The 15,317-nt window shown below is 62.8% G+C and overlaps 1 protein-coding gene across 5 annotated transcripts in view; it reads left to right on the plus strand.

The window, feature by feature from the left end:
• P2RY8 (P2Y receptor family member 8) overlaps positions 1-11,670 on the plus strand; it is a 34,066-nt gene extending 22,396 nt beyond the window's left edge. For 4 of the 5 annotated variants that reach the window (XM_016148138.2, XM_016148164.2, XM_016148113.2 and 1 more), the window contains one exon: positions 9,554-11,670. In XM_016148138.2, the coding sequence (XP_016003624.2) occupies positions 9,588-10,664 (1,077 nt within the window). In that variant the 5' untranslated portion in view covers positions 9,554-9,587 and the 3' untranslated portion in view covers positions 10,665-11,670. Of the gene's footprint in view, positions 1-6,033; positions 6,175-9,553 lie in introns of all 5 variants that reach the window. The other variant, XM_016148157.2, reaches the window with a different exon arrangement.
• The last annotated feature ends 3,647 nt before the right edge of the window (positions 11,671-15,317 follow it).

Consider the following 15,317-nt stretch of genomic DNA (forward strand, 5'->3'; position numbering starts at 1 on the left):
TCTTAGTTTTTTTGAAGAAGCTCTGTACTGTCCTCCAGAGTGGCTGTAGCGATGTGCAGACCCACCAGGTCACCACTGAGTTTTAAGGGTTGTCTGTGTATGTCCGATACTGGTCTCTGTTCAGATGAGTCTTTTGCAAACACTTTTCCCAGTGCATGGCTGGCCTTCTCGCGCTCCTGTCCTTGCCTTCTGTAGATCAGAGTTTTTCATTTTAACGAAGTCCGGCTTATCAGTGATTTCTTCCACGAGTCGTGTCTCTGGCGTCGAATCTCAACAGTCCCTGGCGTACCTGAGGTCTCCCGGGCGTGTTTCTGAGTCCTCTTGGACGGGTTCTGAACTTTTGCACATTACGTTCAGGTCTGCGGACCCTTCGGAGTTCATTTTGGTGCAGGGGGCAGGGTCTGAGGCTGTGTTGCCTTTTTACACGTGGAGGTCCACATGTCCCGGAGCCCCTGGCCGACGAAAGCGTCTTTGCCAAGTCGCTGCCTCAGCTTCCTCGTCACAGAGCCGTTCAGGACGTTCACGACGGCCACAGCTGGGCTCCCGTTCTGCCCCCCACGCCCCGATCTCTCCGTCTGTTCCTCCGCCAACGCCACCACCCTGCCTGGAGTCCAGGAGCTCTGGAGGACGCCCCGAAGTGAGCCGGCGTCACCCCTCTGAGTCGCTCCTTCTCCTTCAACACTGTGTGGGCTGTGCGGGGTCTTTTTCCTTTCTGCATAAACTTCGAGGCCCGTGGGTGGGCGGGCACGTCTTGCAAGGTGGCGTTAGGATTGCAGGTGTGTTTCCTGTACTCTGTGAAAACCACAGCACCTTCAGATGGGGCCAGACAGCCCCAGGGCGGGGGACGGCCGGACTCGGGCGGGTGCATGAGCTCAGGAGTCTCTCAGGTCCCGTGGTGCCCGAGCATCTGTGATTTTATGCTGCGTTTTCTCGGATCCCACCGTGAGTTCGCTCTGCAGGCACTGAGCCTCTGCTAAGAGCAGGCCCATGACCATTGCCGTGTGTGACACCAGCAAAAATGACAGTGTGGCCTGGGCAACAGCATGGGGGTGACAAATGGAACAAGGAAAACCATTAAGGCGCTCAGAACAGAGGGAGGAGACCCTTTCAGAGCTACGGGAAGGAAGAGGCGATCCAGAGCAAGGCGTGGGGCACAGAAGCCACGGTGGGAATGCGCAGGGACACTAAGACATAACGCGTGAGCAATGCGGGCAATGCCACCAATGGAACCGAAGGGCGAAAGCAGGTGGAGAGAGCCCTTTGCGGCAGAGGTGGCAGGCGAGGGGTCGTGGCCCCGGGCAGCCAGCACAGGCCTGGAGGGGAAGGGCGCAGTCAGGCGACAGACATCGTCCGACGCCAAGACTTACATCAGGACAGGGTGGTGCAGGGGACAGAAGCACCCGTCCTGGGTGAGCACCGTCAGGGGAAGTCGGCAAAGGACGGCTAGCGCGGACGGGACAGACGGGCGGGTCAGCAGACGATGGACGCTGAGATGGATGATGGGTGGGTGGGTCAGCAGGTAGCTCGCTGGCTACCTAGATAGATGAATGGATAGATAGACAGATGATAGATGATGCTAGGTAGATAGATAGATAGATACATGCATACATACCTACATAGACAGAGATAGATAGATGATTGATAGATAGATAGATAGATAGATGATAGATAGGTAGATAGATATAGATAGATACATAGATACACAGATATATATGAATGACAGATAGACATGATAAATAGATATAGATAGATGATAGATGAATGAATAAATAGATAGATGATAGGTGATAGATAGATAGATAATAGATAAATAGATAGATAGCTAGATAGATAGACAGAGATAGATACATGATAAATACATAGATAGGTGATAGATAGATAGATAAACACATAGATAGATAGATGCTAGATAGATGATTGATAGATGATAGATGATAAAAGAATGGATAAATAGATAGACAGATGATAGATAATAGAAATAGATAGATACATAGATACACAGATATACATGAATGACAGATAGATATAGATGATAAATAGATACATGATAGATAGATACATGATAGATAGATGATAGGCGAGCCTCTTAGCCCGGACGAGGCTCTCTCGGCTGCATGCTGACGTCCGGGCTGATGGCCCTGTGAGGTGGCGTCTGTCTTTCGTGCGCTGCGGGGTGTCCAGCGGGGTCCTCGGCCTCCACCCGCAGAGGGCAGCAGCCCTGTTTCACGCACTGGCAACAAGCAAAAGTGTCGGCAGCCACGGCCGAGTCCCCGGGCGGGCCCGGCCACGTTGCGCGGGTGAGAACCCGTGTGCTGGGTGCCCTGCCCGCCACCCCTGTAGCAGCCCTCGCGGTGTAGACGGCCTGCCCTTCTTCCTAGTCGGTAATCAAGGGTCTCGCTGAAACAGGGCCGAGCACACAGCGGGTGAGTGAGGGGCCGCGCACCACCCCTGCCGACCCAGCGCAAAGCCGCATCCTCCTCGAGGCCAGCGTGCGTCTGCCTCCAGGCACACATCTGTCGCCCTGTCCACACCAGGGCTGCACGGGGTGCTGTGTCCAGGCGACGGGGGCGTCCCCCAGCGCCACGGGGCCCTGGGATGGGATGCGGGGCGCTGGGGAGCAGCAGAGCTGAGTGGGGGACCCCGTAGTTCCTTTAGTCCCCGGTGCCCGGCAAGGGCAGGGTGGTCCAAGCCCCACGTCCTGGGCTCCTGCAAACTCGTTGCGATGCGTACACTGAGCCCTCGAAGTTTGTTGGCCAAAAACAGGGTCCCCTGGAGGTGGTTCGCTGCTGCCGTCGCTTGCAGCGCAGTTTTGACAGCGAGCACGTCTGCCGTGCTCCTCCGTGCGCTGCCTGGGCCTGCGGCGGCTGCTCGTCGCGTCCGGGACCCCGCGGCCCTCGCGCCGCCCCGCTGCGCCTGCGCGCGCGGCTCCTGCCCTCGCTTCTGCGCCTCGCGGTCTGGTTGCCGCCGCGTCCCGGCTCAGCGGAACCCGCGGGCCGAACGCTTCTCGTCTTTCCTCGTGCGGGAGCCTCCAGCAGGTGCCAAGGTGCCGGCAAGCGGGGGACTTAACGACAGAATCGGGCTTCGCTCGCAGCCCGGAGACCGGCCCTCTAAAATCACGGGGTCCACAGCGCTGGTCGGCTCGGGGAGCCCCGGGTTAGGGCCTGCTGCAGCCCCGTGTGCAGCTCGCCGCGGGCGTCTGATGTCCCCTGGGCCTGTTGTTAACTCGAGTCACGCCCTGAGCTACGCACAGGTGTGACCCCAACACGTAGATCTGGGGGTCACATGTCTCAGCCCACGACAACCGCGGAGTGTCCTTGGTGCACCGCCCATGGTTGACCAGAAAACCTACAGCAGCTTCCTGTGCCGGCAATGTCTCCGCATGCGCCTCAGCCGTGGGCCGAGGACAAGAAGGGGGTGTCCCAGAGCACGCTGCGTGGCCAGGGGCCACTCTCAAGCTGATGGGGGTGAGCGTGCGGCCTGAGGAGAAGTCACCCGTGATGGATGCTTGCAGTCGATGGAAGTGGGGGCCCCGGAAAATCGTCCAAACACCCCTTAGCAGGATTCTCCTCCTTGACATGTGCAGTGGCCTGAATCCTGAGCCCCAAAACACAGGTCCGCATGCTGACCTGTGGGACGCGGAAGCGGGGGTGTTATTAGCAAACAGGGTCTGCAGATGGGGTCAGTGAAGGGTGTGAGGTGAGTCCTCCTGGAGCAGGTGGCCCTAAACCCAGAGGTAGGGTCCTTATAAGGGACAGAGGGGGAGACTCAGACACGGAGGTGACGGAGGCAGAGACGGGAGGGACGCGGCCCCCAGACGCTGGGAGAGGCAGGGAGGACCCTCCCCTGGGGCCTTTGGAGGGAGCGCCGCCTGACAGTCATTTCTTTACGACGGTCTCAGGAGACTCGCTTGGTTCTCGGCTGAGTTACTGTGTGGAGCTCAGCACAGGGCATGACCTGCTTCGTGGTCGGCAAGTCACTGTGTCACTGAACGTGGTGAGCCAACCCCCTGCTGTGGCAGATGAGGACCCTGAGGGTCCAGGGAGGGAGCCCCGCGCCCTGTGGTCACAGCCTTTGGCCCTCCAGCGCCTCCGCCTCAGGCTGCTGGCCAGCTCAGTTTGGCGCTGTCCACGCCCACGGGGGTGCTGAGGCCGGCAGAGGGGCCCGCCTGGAAGGGAAGGAAGCAGCCGGGTCGCTGCCAAGCTCAGCTCGGTGAGCTGCTGCGGGTTCGGTCCGCACCGCCGGATCTCCCCCTCCACGCCCTCGGGGGAGTATTACGCAGCCGTGAAAAGGAGGGAGTCGGCAACACCAGCTACGATGTGGACGGAGCTCGGACACACGATGCCCAGTGACAGACGCAGACGCGGAAGGTCACACGGTGCGAGGTCCCATTTACACGAAATGTCCAGAACGGGCACGTCCACGGACAGGAAGTGGGGGAGGGGCGCGGGGGGGAGACCGGTCAAGGGGACGTGTGTCCTTCCGGGGTGGCGGGCATTCTCTGCAAGCAGAGTCGAAGGCTGCAAGTGCTGTCACTGTGCTCCATGACACGTCAATCGTCCCCTTCACACCAGTTGCCACACTGGAACGTTTAATTTAAAACTGTTTATAGCTTGGGACTGGGGAGGGCGGCGTTGGGGGCTGAGGCCCTCGGCGGGCAGGATGTTTTTAGGGGCGATGCAAACATTGTGGGGTGGGTTGACGGTGACGCTCACACGTGTCGGGACACATTGAAAACCACGAAATTCTGTGCTTTAAACGGGGGAACCGTACGGTATGTAAATGACACCTCGCGGGGACTGTTCAGGAGGGCGAGAAGCAGAGGCGAGTGCGGAGAGGCACAGTCACCCCGGACGGCGACACGCAGCTGGAGCGGCTCTGGGAAGCTTCCACGCGTCGCCCCTGCCCGCCCCTGCCCGCCGCGACCGCCCACGCCGGGCCTTGCGCAAGAGCCGGCTCAGCTGGCCCCGCGCCCCGGGCAGCGCGCGGCAGCTGCCAAGAGCAGCCGTTTGTGCTCGACTCAGAAAATTTCCACCCTGCCGCCCAGGTCGCCTCCGGCCCCAAACCACAAGCCGCCCCTGTGTCAGCCGCGTCTGTGGTGGCGATTTCTTTATTAATCAGCCGTGCGCTCAGCACTCAGGCCGCGCGCCCGGCGGCCACTGCTCCCGGCGTGAGCTGGGCTGCCCGCCCCACGACAGGTGACGCGGATGGAGGCGCCAGGCAGAGTGGGGCGGAGCGCGGCGCCCACGGGTGCTCCGCAGCCGTCCCCGCGCTCACCGGCCCTGCGCCCTGAGCCGCGCGTGGCCTGTGCATTCGCCGTGACTCCCGCAGGCGGGGACGTCCACCGCAGTCTGTGCAGAAACGCAGAGAATTTCCCCCAAACGCGCGTGACCTCGGGAGCCCACAGCAGCACCTACTTCGCGGCCACCGTGTCCCGCGTCCAGCAGCGTCCACGGGGCGGGGCCCGCGGCAGGGTCCGCGCACACGCGCCCGCCGTCCCCATGAATTTCCTCCGCGCGCCCCACCCCCACCACCGCGGCGCGGCGCGGACCTGCTCCGAGGAGCATGCGTCCCTTTGGCCCCGGGGGCCCGAGGACGAGCCCGGGGAGGGGGAGCCAGGGACAGCCCCCAGAGGCGCCTGGGGCTTGCACCTGGGCGTGCACAGGCAGCGCGGAGCTGCACACTCAAAGCGAAACTCGCCGCCGTTTTTAAGTGGCTTCGGGGAAGCTGCCTGCACTCCGGCGGCAGATGGGGCGTCGTCCCCGAGGAAGAACTCAGCCGCTCCCGCCCAGCGGACAGAGGGCGACAGTCCAGACGTGCTCGCAAGGCCGTGCGGGCCTCTCCACACCCGGGCGGGAGGACACTGCTGTGGCCGGACGGCCGACGTCCCGGGGCGCCAGCGCCACCGTCCCTGGAGCGTCGGGGAACCGCCCCGCCCCGTGGCCCAGACAAGCCCGGAGGGGGGGGGCGGTGGCCGGCTCCGCCCCAAACTGCGTCCTGTCCCTCCGAAGTGATGAGCGGGCGGACGTCCCGCAGGCACCGAGGGAGGACACGGACCCGCGCCCCGCCCCCACTGGCACCCCGGGGCGCCTGCCCGTGAGGTGCATGACGCACGCGGCGTTCCGCGCTGGCTCCGGACCCGCCGACCACCGTTAGCTCGCGGCTCATCGCAGGAACGTGAGTCTCTGGCTTCTGAGTGGCCCATGGCCGTGGGGTGGGGGGCGGGCATATGGCCCGGACTGGACAAGGAAACGCCGCAGCTTTACTCCCCCTCGTCCTGGACGCGGGGATCCGGGGCGCGGATGTGCCCACGGACAGGTCCTGCGGACAAAGGTCGCAAGGCCCCAGACTTGCTGGACGTACCCCGCGCCTGCCGAGCTGCGTGGCCGGTGTTTCCCTGACCAACGAGTGTGGACCTGGGCCTGCCCTCCGCTCAGCCATGGCCCCCAGGGAGGGTCCAAGGGGCAGGCGGCGAGGAGCCGGGGGTGTGTGCACGTGCAGGGGGGTGGGTGGGGGTGGGGGACAGCAGGGCTCACAGAGCTGCAGAGGGAAACGGCCCGGGAGGCCGGGCATGCGTGCCCCAGCAGCTGTGACGGCCAGCACCCCGCCTCCGGTGGGTGTCTGTGTTCCTCCCGCCCGTCTGGCCCTCGGCGTAACGGGATGCACCCGAGCCTCCTCCTTCTGCCCAGAGCCTCGTGGAGCTCCGAGCTGGCCCCTCAGAGCAGCTGGAGCATGGGGCAGGCGGCCGGACAGCTGACAGGGGCCCAGCTGAACCGGCCAGCAGAGCTCCCAGACCGCTGGGCTACGGGCCTCTGCCGGTGCCAGGCGCCAGCACGTCGGGCCGGTCTGCGGTGTCTCTCAGGGTGCATGCATGCCATGGCCCGGGGGGAAGGCCTGTGCTCACGGGGACGGCCTTGCCTCCAGGCCTCAGGCGGCCGCTGCGGAGACATCGTCCCTTCGCCCGTGGCTGTCTGCGTTTGGGTGCTCCACAGCCCTGGGCACACGGGACGAGCCACGCAGGGCTCGGTGTGTGTCAGGGAGGGGGAAGGGCAGGTGGCGGAGGTGCCAGACCCGGTGAGGCCCTGGGACCCTCTGCACCGTGTGTGTGGGGGGGTCCCAGATAGCATCACAGGCAGCCCCGTCCCCCAAACTGTACCCTCTCTGTCCTGGCAGGAAGTGGCGGGGGGCAGGGTGGGGGCCTGGCTGTACAGACGGGGGGGACAGAGGTCAGAGGGTAGAGCCCGGCTGCAGAGACCCAGCCCTCGGACGCTCTGCTGACATGCGCGTCGGCGTGGGAACGGTCACGTCCGGTCACTGTCCCTGCAGCCCCCGGGAGGCCTGTCGGGACGTCACCTCTGTGTCAGCGAACGGTGTCCAGACAGCCGGAAACAAAAGGATGAGGAGAAATGGAGATCGAGATAGACACACAGATACGCAGACAGACGTACGGATACAGCTGTCGAGACAGACGGACAGAGGAGAGGGGCATACGCAGACAGACAGACGGACAGATGATAGAGGACAGGATGCAGGGGCAGATAGACGCAGGTAGATAGAGAGGTCGGTGGGCAGGCAGACGGACAGACAGACAGACAGACAGCAGACAGGATAGCTGGGTAGGTACAGAGAGATCGGTAGAGAGATGATGATGATGATGTAGATGATGATGATGATGATAGATAAACAGACAGACAGGTGATAGGTGGATTCACATCATAGGCATGGAAGACGATATACATGCATGGACCAGGAGACACACACGTGTGTCTATACACATGTATGCATGTAACAGAGCATGCACCTACGCACACGCATAGATGCAATCGGCCACGCATGGATGTGCATGTGTACACGCATGTGCAGTGGAAAGCCTGCACGGCCGCGTAGGCGTGTGCACACATGCATGCACACACACACGTATGATACGTGCAGCCGCGTGCACAGGTGTCTCCCGGCCTCCCTTCCTGTCAAGGCCAAACGCTCACACCGTGACAGGGTCACAGTGCCCAGGCCGGGGCGCCGGCTCGGTCAGGCGAGTGCAGCTGGCTCCTCCATCTCTTCCCAGCCCATTGTTACCTCTCATTCCAGCCTGCTGTCTGTCACCTCCCCTCCCAGCCCGGCGTCACCTGCTGCAGGGCTGAGCACATCATTTTGCTTTCTATTTCTAACTGTCTGGTGGAATCCACCAGAAGCAAGCAAAGGGCCCAGCAGAAAATGAAAGGCATGTCTCAGACGTGCTGGTGACCCGGCAGGCGGGTCCTCGGGCATCAGAGGCCTGCACGGGCACACCCCTGGGCATGCTCGCTCCTCCTCAGCCCAGGCGCCCAGCACACCCAGCTCCGGCCCGACCCGTGCCTCACAGGCAGGGCACAGGGGACACCCCACGTGGTCACCGGGTGGGGGCCGCAAGGCTGACAGCAGAAGCCTCAGAGAAATGGGTGAGCAAAACAAATAAACCAAGTAATTGTTCTCGGAAACCTCGGTAAACAAAACCCCCAGAGTCTGCTGTGCCCACACTCTCATTAGGGGTTCACACGGCGTGGTCCCCTGTCCCCAAAGAGCCCATTACATCCTAGGGCAAAGCTACAGGGGCTAATTTCAGAAAGATGTCCTATGCCGACGGCGACGCGGCGGCCGGTCAGGAGCTCGGCGTTCCGTGGTCTTCGGTGCGAGGCGGAACGTTCCGGAAGTCTCGCTGCCCCTCGGTCCTGAGTTACGGAGCATTCCCCAGGCGGCCGCCGGGCGGCTTGGCTTCAAAACCACGCCGGTCACGTGAGCCTAGACGCGTAGGCAGTGCGTCGTGTGTCGCCTCGAGCGTGCTCATGGCCTTGAGAGCCTTGCAGCATCTGGGGGTGGAGGGGGGAGGGGAGGGCGGACGAGGCATGAGGTCTGGGGCTCCGACATGCCCCCAGCCACTGTCTAGCGCCCCCCATGGGCGCACGTGGGTTCCGGGCGCAGAAGGAGTGGAGCCTGTGTGTCCAGACATAAGCACAAGGGGCCATGGGCAGGACAAGGCGCGGGGGGGCCCGGGCCCGGGGTGACGGGGACCAATGGCACAGCGCCCTCATGTGGCTGGGGAGCGAGGGCGGCGAGGACTCCCCAGGTTGGTCCTGGCGGAGACCCCGCTGTCTTCACCGCCTGCAAATGAGGGCCGCCCCCCCCCCCCGGGGCTGGGAGCTGCTTTGCATCAGCTGGTGACTTTGTAGCCTCGAAACTGGCGCTGTCGCCAGCATCCTGGTGGCCTCAGCGTTCACGCCCCGTGCGAGGTGCCTGTTGCACCCCCCGCGGAAGTTGGCAGGGGCGGCCGTGCGGCGACCTCATCGTGGGCTGTGACGGGAAGAGGCTCGTGCACTCTGCCTGCCCTGGTGGAGGCGTTGGCGCGCCTGGTGCCTGGGGGAGGGAGCGAGGGTCCGGCGCCCGGAGGGGGAAGCTGGAGCTGCCGGTCCGCGCCAGCCTGGGCGTGCGTCCCCCGTCTGCGGCTGCTCACAGAGCAGCCCGTGCCCTTGTCGCGGGGCCCCGTCCCTGCCCCCCTCACGCGCTGCGCTTTGCCTTGCAGAGCGGCGCTGAGCGCGCGCCGGGCGCCCGGCAGGATGGACATCAACATGACGCGTCCGGACAACGCCACGCTGCAGATGCTGAAGAACCCCGCCATCGCCGTGGTGCTGCCCGCCGTGTACTCCGTGGTGGCGCTGGTCAGCATCCCGGGCAACCTGTTCTCGCTGTGGGTGCTGTGCCGCCACATCGGGCCCAAGTCGCCGTCCGTCATCTTCATGATCAACCTGAGCGTCACGGACCTGGCGCTGGCCAGCGTGCTGCCCTTCCAGATCTACTACCACTGCAACGGCCACCACTGGGTGTTCGGCCGCTGGCTGTGCAACGTGGTCACCGTGGTCTTCTACGCCAACATGTACTCGTCCATCCTGACCATGACGTGCATCAGCGTGGACCGCTTCCTGGGCGTGGTCTACCCGCTGGGCTCGGCCCCCTGGCGCCGCCGGCGCTACGCCGCGGCTGCGTGCGCGGGCACATGGCTGCTGCTGCTGGCCGCGCTGTCGCCGCTGGCGCGCACGGACCTCACGTACGCCGTGGAGGAGCTGGGCATCGTCACCTGCTTCGACGTGCTCAAGTCCACCATGCTGCCCAGCGTGGCCATGTGGGCCATCTTCCTCTTCACGCTCTTCCTCGTGCTCTTCCTCGTGCCCTTCGTGGTCACGGTGGGCTGCTACACGGCCACCATCCTGACGCTGCTGCGCGCGCCCGACGGCCACGGCCGCGGCCAGAAGCGGCGGGCTGTGGGGCTGGCGGCCGTGGTGCTGCTGGCCTTCGTCACCTGCTTCGCGCCCAACAACTTCGTGCTGCTGGCGCACATGGTCAGCCGCCTGTTCCTGGGCAAGAGCTACTACCACGTGTACAAGCTCACGCTGTGCCTCAGCTGCCTCAACAACTGCCTGGACCCCTTCGTCTACTACTTCGCCTCGCACGAGTTCCAGCAGCGGCTGCGCGGCTACCTGCGCCCCCGGCCGCGCCCCGTGCGCGGCCCCGAAGTCAGACGCGACAGCCTCTTCTCCACCCGCGCGCTGCTGGTGCCCTCCGTGTCCAGCGGCCCCGCGGACGGGCCGGACGCGGCCAGCCGGCCCTGCCTCAAGAGACAGGAGAGTGTGTTCTGAGCCGCGCAACCCGGGCGGACTGCCGGGAGGAGGCGGCGCGATGCCTTCCTTTGTTCCAGCTGCAGCCGCTGTCTGGGAGCCACAGGGGACGGTGTGCAGGCTGCCGCAGAAGCCAGCCCTGACTGCCAGCCTCCAAACAGCTCCGCTGGCCCAGGGACAGGAGCAGCGGCACACACACACCCCACGACTTTTTGGGAGACGGTGGCCCCGTGCCGGATACAAGTGTCCCTGCTCCCCGGGGACGGTGGCCCAGCCTGTCCCCTCCTGAGGTTGAGCGAGTACTCGGCCAGCCCAGCCGTGTCCGCATCAGCCCCTGACATTCTACTAGGGCACCCGCCTGCCACCCTAGGGTAGGGATCCTCTGCTGTCCCCACCAGACACACCCTGGACCTGGATCCTCTCACCCTAAGTCACTCTGAGTGGCAGGCGACATGCACAGACCCCGCCAGCCCCGAGCTCAGGAAGCTCGCGCACCCCTTCCCGTCACCTCGTGCCCAGGAGCCAAGCGCGGGGCCTCCAGAGCTGCCGTCACTGCAGCCGGTGTGGGCTCACGTTCTCCCTCAATGTCACAAGCAGCAGCGATGGACGTCCGCCAGGCGTGGCTCAGGACCCGCACGGGCCGAGGGCTCCGGGCGGACGAGCAGCGGCCGAGGCCATGGCGTGGACGACAGCCACTGTCTGTATTGACAATGGGGCCCCCAAGATGGTCTGAGGTCCCACGCCCGAGACCCCTAGACCACGGCCAATCCCCCCTGGGCTCGAGGGGACTCCCCCACAGTGAGCACCCAGCAGGAGCCTTGTGGGGACCTGGGCCCTATGAGAACGCCCGCCACATGAGCCCGCGGGAGTGTCTGCGGCCGAGCCTCTCAGTGCCCCACGGCCAGGCCAGCGGAGAGGCTTCTGCACGTGTCTGGCCCCGACACCGTGTGCCCCCCTAGGGCCAGGACACGCTGCCCCTGGGGTGTCCAGGAGGCCGAATGATGGGCTCCCAGTGGCCAGGACTCACCTGGAATAGCAAAGTTCTGCATTCCACACATCACAAAGGGACACGAGGCCTTGGGCTCGGGGCTCTCTTAGGACAAGGGGCAGCCCCAGAGCCTGCAGGGCGAGAGCTCGGAGGGGCCAGAGGACTCCGGGGCCAATGAGGCAGACGGCAGAGGGACGGGCAGCCTCCTCACATGGGTCTCGGATGCCCACAGGTGGGTGAGCTGCCATACAGGGGCTCGGGAACCTCCTGCCCCCTGCCACCACTGCTTTGGAAGAAAGCAGACTCAGCTGTGCTGGGTAAATACTGTCCCCCAAAATCCATGGCCACCAGGGACCTCAGAATGTGACCTACTGGAGCGGGTGACCCTAAACCCAATGAGTGTCCTTATAAGGGACAGAAGAGGAGAGACACAGACACAGAGAAGCCACGTGGAGACGGAGGCAGAGACGGGAGGGACGTGGCCACCAGCTCAGGGACGCCTGGGGCCCCCAGGTGCTGGGAAAGGCAGGGAGGACCCTCCCCTAGGGCCTCCAGAGGGAGCGAGGCCCTGGGATCCCTGATGTCACCCTGCTTGTCCCCAGGACGAACTTGTGTTGTTTAAGCCCCTCCCCCCAGCCCAGGAATGTGAACGACCATTGGCCATCGGCCACAGCCTTCCAGCTGGGACATCCCCAAGGACAGCATCTGAGTCACTTGGTCCTGAATGTGCCCTGTTCACGGGCAGCTGACAGCCACCGTGGGAACCTTCGTGTGACAGCCCAACACTTACCTGACAGAGGACGTCCACAGAGAGTCAGAGGCGGCTCGGAGAAAGGCTGGCGGGAGGGACCCGGCTTCCCAAGTGTCCCAATGCCAAACTCTAGAAATCAGTGTCAACTCAGCAACGTCCAGACCTGGAGACCGTGACCAGCAAGACGCCGGCATCCGAGGCTTGGGTCTGGGCCTCCCGCATCTGACGCAGGAGAAAAAGAAAAAGCTGTGATAACCCTCAAACCAGCCACACGGAACACCCCTGGAAGAGGCTGACAGACCGTCTAGGTTATAATGTCGCCGCCGACAGACGTCACGTCCCTGGGGGCCTTCGTTTACCCAGGCTGCTGCAAGCAACGCGGTCCCTGCCTTTCGTCACTGTTATTATTTGGTGGTGACACCCCTCAGCCAACAAGGGCTACCGACACCCCCATTAGCTCCGCGTATTGGGACCCCAAAGCCACCGAAGTTACCTGGGGGCCCAGAGCATCTTCAGCACCGGCGAGAGCTCCATTCCGGAGCCTGCGGCTTCTGGCGACCGTCGGCCTGCCCTGGGGGTGTGTCCCGCAGCACGAGGCGCCAGGCTGGCTGCTGTGGTCCCGCCTCCGCATGCCCATAGCGCTTCCTGCATCTTTGCCCAAGAAATGCATTCCGTGTGCTCACCTGTTCAGCGTCAAGGAAACCGGAGCGCGTGTGTGTCCACGTCCACGTCCATGGGGGGGGGGCGGGGGGAGGGTCACACATTTGTCGGGTGGGATGCTGGTGCCGTGGGCTCGTCAGAAAATACGCCCCAGCCGGTTACAGGCGCGTCGGCCAGCGTCCCCGGCTGGAACGCGGTCCTGTCGACGTCTGCTTGAGTCACGAGAGCAGGCGTGTGGATGGACAGACGCGCCCGTGCGCGCGCGCACACGCCGTCGCTTCGGCCGCGTCCGCCACCATCACGCCTCCTGGACCCCCCCTGGCCGGACAGCCGCCACGTCCACCATCGCCAGGGGACCTCGTTTCCGTAATCACGGTGCTGATTTTTGTACGAGAAGCTGGAGAGGGAATCCCAATCGCCCAATGGCGGCCAGCTTGCTTGCTTTTTTTTTTCTTTTTTTCTCCAGAAGGGATCCCATCCAAATACTCCCCGACAACGAGCTGAAACAGCCAAGGCGCCCAAAACAAAACAAGCCAACGGCAAAAGCCCTGCTTCTGCCCGGAGCTGAGCCGCGGACACGTTTTTACCCCAACACTCTCGGCCCCCGCGGCCCACGGACGAGGCGGCGTGTGTGACATTTCCCGCCCCCTGCGAACGGCTCTAATTCCCCCCAAGCAGACGGGACTCGGTCCAGACGGGCTGTTCAAACGGCTTTCGCTTTGGACCTCGGCGGTTTTTTCTTTTTTCAATCCCAGCCTGTCTTTGGGAGAGCCGTGCGATCCCGGAACGCCGAGCAGATTCGTTAGTGCTATTCGTTAAAGAAGGCTCGGGGCGGAGGATCTGCGGGTCGACGACACGGTGACGTCGTGCCTGGGACTCAGGGGAAACCCTGAAAATGGCCAGCAGTGATTTAACCCGCGCGGAGCATGCGCACGCCAGCCTCCCACGGGGAGGACCCCTGTACCCCACTGCAGCGGAGGGGTGCTGGGCCCAGTTTTCAGAGGAGGGCACCCACGCACCCAGAGGTGGGGTCACCTGCCCGCTGCCCCCGAGCTCGTGAGTGGGAGGACCAGGATTCAAACCTGGTTCCTGCCTGTGAGCCCCGACCGCACGCCGCGGGAGCCCGCGACCGCTTCGCGATCCTCGCCTGAGGCCGGCGGCTCACGCCCTCCCGTGATCCGGGTCCTACCCCGCCCGCCGTCTCCTTCTTGCTCATTTTCTCGTCCGCTTTGTTGGGTCATTGACTGTCACAAAGACAAGATCACAGCGCCGGTCAGCCCATCGCCATCCTTGCAGGGTACCCCGAGACAGAAGGAAGTGGGGACCACCAAGGAACAAGGGACGGCCCCCGAGGGGACCCCGGAACAGGACGGAGAACGGGCGGGACTGGAGCACAGTCTGGACGCGGACCCTGGTCCTCGACTGGGACTGACGGAGCCCGTGACGTGGGCCGTTAACATCCCGGGGAGGACCCAGCGACCCTGAGCTGTTCGTGTTATTTCCACGGCCTGCCCGCACTTCTGAAACTATCGCCAAGGAAACTGTGACGATTTTTTTTTATTTTAACAAGATGGTCAACTCGTGCATGGAACACGATAGGAGACTTTTGGGGGGGCACTTCCTTGTACTTCATGCCACGACACAGACAGCTGGATTCTCGAAGGGCTGGTCTTTCAATAAATGGCTTTCAGGTTTGACCTTAAAATGTCTCCATTTCCTCTGTCTTCACGATATTTGAGTGAGATCATCGCTGGGTGTGGAAAGGAGGGGGCCCCCATCAGACTCAGTGGGCAGGAGCACGATTTTATGTCCCCTCTTGGGTACATGATCCAAAAACACATACATACACCTTAAACTTTCTGAACAGTTGTTGGCATTACTGAGATTGAATTATTCCATTATGAAGGCTTTATAATTGGCCTTGATTGTCCCTCGAATGCCCGTGCTTACAAATAATAATAACTAGTATCATTAAATATCAATGATTAATATTTGATTGAATATTTAATAGTTCAATATTAATACACCAACATAATTCATGTCTAATGAAATACATATTTGATAATAAAGTATTATTTCCAACACTTGAGGGAACTAGAAACTTCGACTGATGGGGAAATGACCACCCCGCAAATCTGTGGGACATTTGGGGGCACGCTGTCTCTGGTGAGGCCAAACGGTGACTCTGAAGCCACCCGCTTTTGAGAAACTGGCTGGCGAGTGGTCACCCCTCCAGTGGAAGTCACCAAGAGGGGCTCAGTGTGGAGTCATGGGG

The sequence above is a fragment of the Rousettus aegyptiacus genome, unplaced genomic scaffold (genome assembly GCF_014176215.1).
Source record: "Rousettus aegyptiacus isolate mRouAeg1 unplaced genomic scaffold, mRouAeg1.p scaffold_m13_p_19, whole genome shotgun sequence".
Lineage (NCBI taxonomy): Eukaryota > Metazoa > Chordata > Mammalia > Chiroptera > Pteropodidae > Rousettus > Rousettus aegyptiacus.